The sequence below is a fragment of the Trematomus bernacchii genome, unplaced genomic scaffold, assembly GCF_902827165.1.
Source record: "Trematomus bernacchii unplaced genomic scaffold, fTreBer1.1, whole genome shotgun sequence".
In the NCBI taxonomy this organism is placed as follows: domain Eukaryota; kingdom Metazoa; phylum Chordata; class Actinopteri; order Perciformes; family Nototheniidae; genus Trematomus; species Trematomus bernacchii.
Genome location: NW_022987728.1, coordinates 464,897 through 470,724, shown reverse-complemented (window position 1 = coordinate 470,724; position 5,828 = coordinate 464,897). Strand labels below are relative to the sequence as shown.

Sequence of the window (5,828 nt, the reverse complement as noted above, 5' to 3'; positions counted from 1 at the left end):
ACATAGAAATAGTCAGCCATTGCAAAAGAAACACCTATAGGCAGCTTGACAAACATTACCGAACACTTTTTATCTACTAAACTTGAATTATTGAACAGTGACGTCCAATAGAGTAAAAGATGGAAGAAAACAAAGGTCACGTTTTTTTTTTTAACGTAACGTATGACTGAATTTTCTAATGGTGAGAATTATTGTTTTTTTTATGTTAGACTAAAAGGAATCGTAAAAGTTAAAACAAAAAACTGGTGAAATTAATATGAACCATTTCATTTATATCTGAGTGAACAATGTAACACTGGGAGCTTCATGCATGCTGCAGACACAAAGGCATCAAGAAAAACAAGTTAGACACAAAGGCATCAAGAAAAACAAGTTAGACTCAAGGATTTTTGTTCACATTCCCGTGCATAGCTTCTTCAAATATGTGTTAACTTCTGTGTGATCGATTGTTACGTGTAACAATAGAAAAATGCAAGTTAAAGGTGAACGGTTTAAAGTTGTGGGCGGAGCTAGGTATGAGGTTCAGGGTATTAAATGATGAGCACAGAGGGAAGAAGGCACAGTGAAAATGGCTCTCTACCAATTTCTGTGTGGTTCAGCGGTGATGATCATCCTCTTATCCAATGGTGAGAACGTTTATGTGATCTTTCTTTAAACGGTTACAAATGTTTTGTTGTTAAATGATATTATGCTAATGTGTTTGAGTTGATGTTGGTATCTCAAGGGACCAAAATAGTAGAGATTGTGTAGCTGATCTCTAAATCTTCCTTCAAATTAAAGAGTAAATATTTCATCTACTAATAACTAGAACATAACTGATTTTATAATGTGATCAAAAGGAGTTCAAGTGCATGTGAAGGACAATCAATTAAAGTCACTGAAGTGTCAGAGTGCTTGTAATCAGTGCTAACCGTGCAGCTTTATTTGGATTTTTTTCTTGCACTATTTTGATTGGATCTAGTCTTTCTATTTCTTTATTTAAAAAAGTATTAATAACATGGTCAGCAAAAGTATTGGTACTTTGATTTGGGTTAGTCTTTGAAATGGTTTTGTCTGCTGGAGAGGCAGTGCAGAAGTGAAATATTCCAAACTAGGTTTACCCATCTGGGTCAATGGACCGTCAAGTAATATGAAACCCATTGTAGTCAGTGTTTTTTTTAATCCTCTCAAAAACAGGAATATTTTGTGTCCCCATCGTTAGCAAATGAGTCGAAAAACCCCCCAAAAGAATTGGATTTAATAGAAAATTAAACTGGTTGAGCCGATTTTTTGTTGCCGTATTTTCAATTTTTATTTTATTTTGCACTTATGAATTCTCTGGTGTTCTCGTGTTCACTTTGGTTGCTGAGATAAAATGAGCACGAGTGTGTTCTATTCTATATTGGACAAAACGTGCTGTGCAAAGTTTATCAAACTAATGTCAGAAATAAAGCATTATCAGTAAGTACATCAGGAGTTTCGGATGGGCTAGACTGCAGATTTTGTGTCACGACAAGTCAGACTTTAAAGTGAACTGAAAGGATATGTTTTATGTTTTCAAAATATTTCGGAAGAGGACATTTCTGCCTTCAATAAAGCAGGCCCTCTGTTCGAATATCATGTCTGTTTTTGATGTGTGCTCATAAAAGGCATGCAAGGATGGATCGTAGGTGCATTTCCTGAAGTAAAATAATGAAGTACTTGAAGTTTAAGGTAGAATGAAAAGATAATACTCAAGTCCACTACAAATCAAAGGGAATATATTATATACTGTACTACTTTCACTTACCTAGATACTAGGTAGTTTACAAATACGATTTTTACATTGAAAAAATAAACAAATTGATTTTGGTACAACAGAACCAGCCAAGTCAATCAAGCAACAAGCCATGTTCTATGAATTATCAATTAAATATTTATCTAACTAAAGTCAATCATCTGACCTCAGTAAAATTCCAACACAGGAACTATGCGTGTAGTTTACTTAAATAAAATATGTGAATTGTTACACCACTAAATGCTTGTCATCGTTTGTTTCAACCAAGACGTTTGCATAACATTTTTCTGTCCGTGTTCTCAATTTCAGGATGTCATTCACAACAGCAGCCAGGTAAGCGTATATGAGCAACATAACAAGTTCTTCAAGATTCCTTCAGTGAGTTATGAAAAGCACTGGTTCTACATGTCCATGTCTAATCTGTTCTCTTTTCTCTGTCAGCATGTGGCCGGGCACCAAACAACCTCAGAATTGTGGGAGGTCAAAATGCGGCTGCAGGAACTTGGCCCTGGGTAGCCAGTATACAAGTGAATGGCATGCACCATTGTGGAGGGTCCCTGATCAGCGATATGTGGGTTCTGACTGCTGCTCACTGCAACCCAGAGTAAGGAGTCACCATTGATCAAGTTTTTTTTAGATATTTTAGAGTAATTGTCCATTTGTTGCTTCCTAGTTGAGAGCCAGATGAGATAATTGATCAATCAGTACTCTGGATGCTTAAAGTCACAAAACTACATTTACCATGTTGATTCTTTGTCTTCAAGTCGCAACATGACGGTTGTTCTGGGCCTCGAAAGCATGTCTGGTCCAAACTTGAACAACGTGTCTAAGGCAATTGATAAGATCATAGTCCATCCTGCTTACGGCGACCTTCTCAACGAATTTGATAACGACATGGCTCTTCTGAAGCTGTCGAGCCCGGTGACGTTTACCAACTACATCCAGCCGGTGTGCTTGGCCTCTGCAAACAGCACCTTCAACACCGGAGACAACAACTGGGTTGTTGGTTTTGGTACTACATCAAATTGTAAGCTCACTGACTACAGACACAAGGATGCATGTTGTCTTTTTTAACACCAATTTTAACTTAATTCTGTAACGTGATCATTTTCACGGAGACTTGGCTCAACTCCGCTGTCCCGGACTCCGCCATTGCCCCGACAAATTTACTATTTTTCGCCAGGATCGGACTGTTAATTCAGAGAGAAGCAAGGGAAGAGGTGTGTGCGTCATGATAAACAATAACTGGTGCACAGACGTGGGGATTATTTCTTCGTACTGTTCCCCTCATTTAGAACACCTCATGATAGGATGCCGGGCTTTCCATCTACCAAGATAATTTTCATCGGTTGTGATTACAGCTGTGTACATTCCCCCACATGCTGACAACAACACAGCGCTGGATGAACTGTTTGGTGTAATCGACAGGACAGAGACTTCCAACACGTTCTCACTCCCAACCCGTCACATGTTGACGGTCGGTCAGGGCCCCTCCCCGTCACCCTATTACGCACAGGGTACCCCTTGAGCGTCAGTTTTCAACGGGCAGGGCGTCCCATAGACCTTCATAGACCTCCCATAGCGTTGATAATAGACGCCATGAGAACGCTCCCCGGCAAATGCTCTACCCCGACGGTCGGTTGTTATTGTCAATATTAATATAAGAATTATTTATTTTGTAATAGTCACACTCGATTTCGCCGATTTTCTTGTTGCCCCAGCTGGTTGACACCTCTTTTAGCAGAAACAAAGGCTACATTAATGTATTAAATCGATGTTAATCCATGTGTGTGGTTGTGGAATTAACGGACGTGCCGTTGTGCGATTGCGTTGCCTGAACAATTTACAAACTCTTCAACTACAACCCTAATTATATTTAAAAACATTTTAGAAGGCCTCACGAAATACTTTAACCTGTTTCACACCTTCCCCCCGGTACCGGGCGGATAAACGCGTCATTTGCAGGAAACAACGTCTAAGGAATCTTAATATTGAATAAAACTATGAATGTGTTATATCCATGTAACGGGAAGAAACTCAGCTAACTGATCTTTTTAATTTTTTTTTTCAAAAAAAACCCACAATGCTAGCACTCAGCCTCTGAATTAGCCTCGACGAAAAAACGTAACCTACAAAGACACATAAACTCACTCAGAACTCCCTTATTACTTATCCTAGATGCACAACCAAACACTCTTTTTTGGTGTCCTGGAGACACTGAATCTAACAGTGCCCTCCTCAACACTCAGTGATAAACATTCGCGACGCTCTAAACGAAAGCGTACATCATCACATGTGGAGCTAAGAAGCTAAACACGTAAATATGGCTTACCTTGGTCAAAAGTGGTCTTCAATGGCATTAAAACGATAAAAAAACGATGCTGCAGTTAATCCATAGGTTCATCCTATGTGTCTGTGCCTTCTTTGAAATTATTTCTGATAATCCATAAGCAATACAACTGCGTTTTAGTTTCCAAACTCCAGAAGGAGACATTCCTCCACTTTGGTTTCGCTTTCCACACGCGAAGCAACCATATTTTTTCTTTACAACGTGTGTTGGTGGGAGCCTCCCGCTTCGATTCTATTGGCTCTAACGGTCACAAGGGTATGTCAACCAACCAAATCGAGCAAGGGGGGCCAAAGATAGGTCAAATCCACCCAAATGACCCCAGATGGCCCAGTCTTTGGCTAAATCTCTCTAAAAAGGTCAAATTTCACTTGTTTTGCATCAATCTTGATACAGGGTACTTATTATATGTTGTACTTTGGATTCCTAAAGCTTTTAGTCTACTAACCCATCATCCAAGGGTAGTTTTCACTATCTGTAAAAAATAATTTTTGGACGGACACTATAATTTACAGTTTTTTACTATGTAAAATCTGAATTTTCTTTAAAATAAAAAACATTTATATTGATTCTGACACTTCTACATCCAACTCACAGGTTTATCATTACTTTGAGAACAAAGATTATTAATTTAACCCTTTTAGAAGGGAAGATATGGTCATTTGTTCTGGGAATGTCATTTTCGAGCCTGAGACCTGAAAAACAGGCTCAGAGTGGAACAGGTTAACAGCTGACTTGGCTAGACTTACTATGAGGAGTCAGCAGGTAACAGATGAGTGTGTGAATGAAATAACAGCTGCCTTCAGAGGACTCTCCACTAATGCACAGCAGCTTCCTGTTAGTGCCTGCACTGAGAATCCTCAAATACAGAGACAAGTCACTTTGTCCACGCTCCCTGAGACCCTCAAGCCCACTAATGCCCAGGTGAATAATATTGACTTGTGTTAGTTTTACTTAAACTTACTTACAATAAGTGATCATAATATGACAGTGATATCTTCTATGTTTATGCATTGCAAATACTTAATTATTTTTTGTTAGTTCTTTAAGGTTATATAACCATATGTTTGTCACCAGGTAACAAGTGATCATTTGGAAAAATGTATCCCAGCCTTTGAAAAAACTCAAAGGGAGAGGACAGTGAAGGCCATGAAGCCAAAGCCAAGACGTGGTGGAGTGCTGCGCAGGTATGTTCTATAACAGCAACACTCTATTAAACATGTCTTTATTGACTACAGCTTAAGTTCATCCTATCATAAGGCTAAAAAGTATCTTAGTAACAAAAACAAAAGCAAAAAGCATTAATGTTAACAACGCCTCAAAGGGCGGACTCCTGAGTTCCATGGCACTTGGACTATTTACATCATCCAGGGCTCAACACCAGTAAATACACCTCTCTTTATCCGCTCTCCAAGCCTCCAAGGGCGGACTCCTGAGGTCCGTAATGCCCCCCTAACATGACACTTAGACTATTTACATCATCTAGGGAAGCACACCAGTAAATGTAGCCTCATGTAACTTCATATAGGGATTCTTTAATAGTTGTGTGAAGTAATTAAACAATAAGGAGGTATTAAGATCTTTAAATTATAATTTTCCTCTCAAAGAGACTTCGTTGTACACACACACACAAACAAAACAACATTAAATAATGACATGATATTATAGTGATAACACATAATGTGTAGAAAGAGAGCTCCTGTATGGGTTGATTGCGCGTTGATC

The 5,828-nt window shown here is 38.8% G+C and overlaps 1 protein-coding gene across 2 annotated transcripts; it reads left to right on the top strand.

The window, feature by feature from the left end:
- The first annotated feature begins 516 nt into the window (after positions 1-516).
- LOC117494615 (serine protease 27) lies at positions 517-5,206 on the top strand. 2 transcript variants are annotated; one of them, XM_034145549.1, is made up of 5 exons: positions 517-626; positions 2,066-2,089; positions 2,198-2,360; positions 2,521-2,783; positions 5,181-5,206. In XM_034145549.1, the coding sequence occupies exons 1-5, from the start codon at positions 569-571 to the stop codon at positions 5,189-5,191; spliced, it is 519 nt and encodes a 172-aa protein (XP_034001440.1). In that variant the 5' UTR covers positions 517-568; the 3' UTR covers positions 5,192-5,206. The 2 variants fall into 2 exon arrangements, with proteins under 2 accessions (XP_034001440.1, XP_034001439.1); XM_034145548.1 differs by lacking the exon at positions 5,181-5,206 and having other exon boundaries at positions 2,521-2,845.
- The last annotated feature ends 622 nt before the right edge of the window (positions 5,207-5,828 follow it).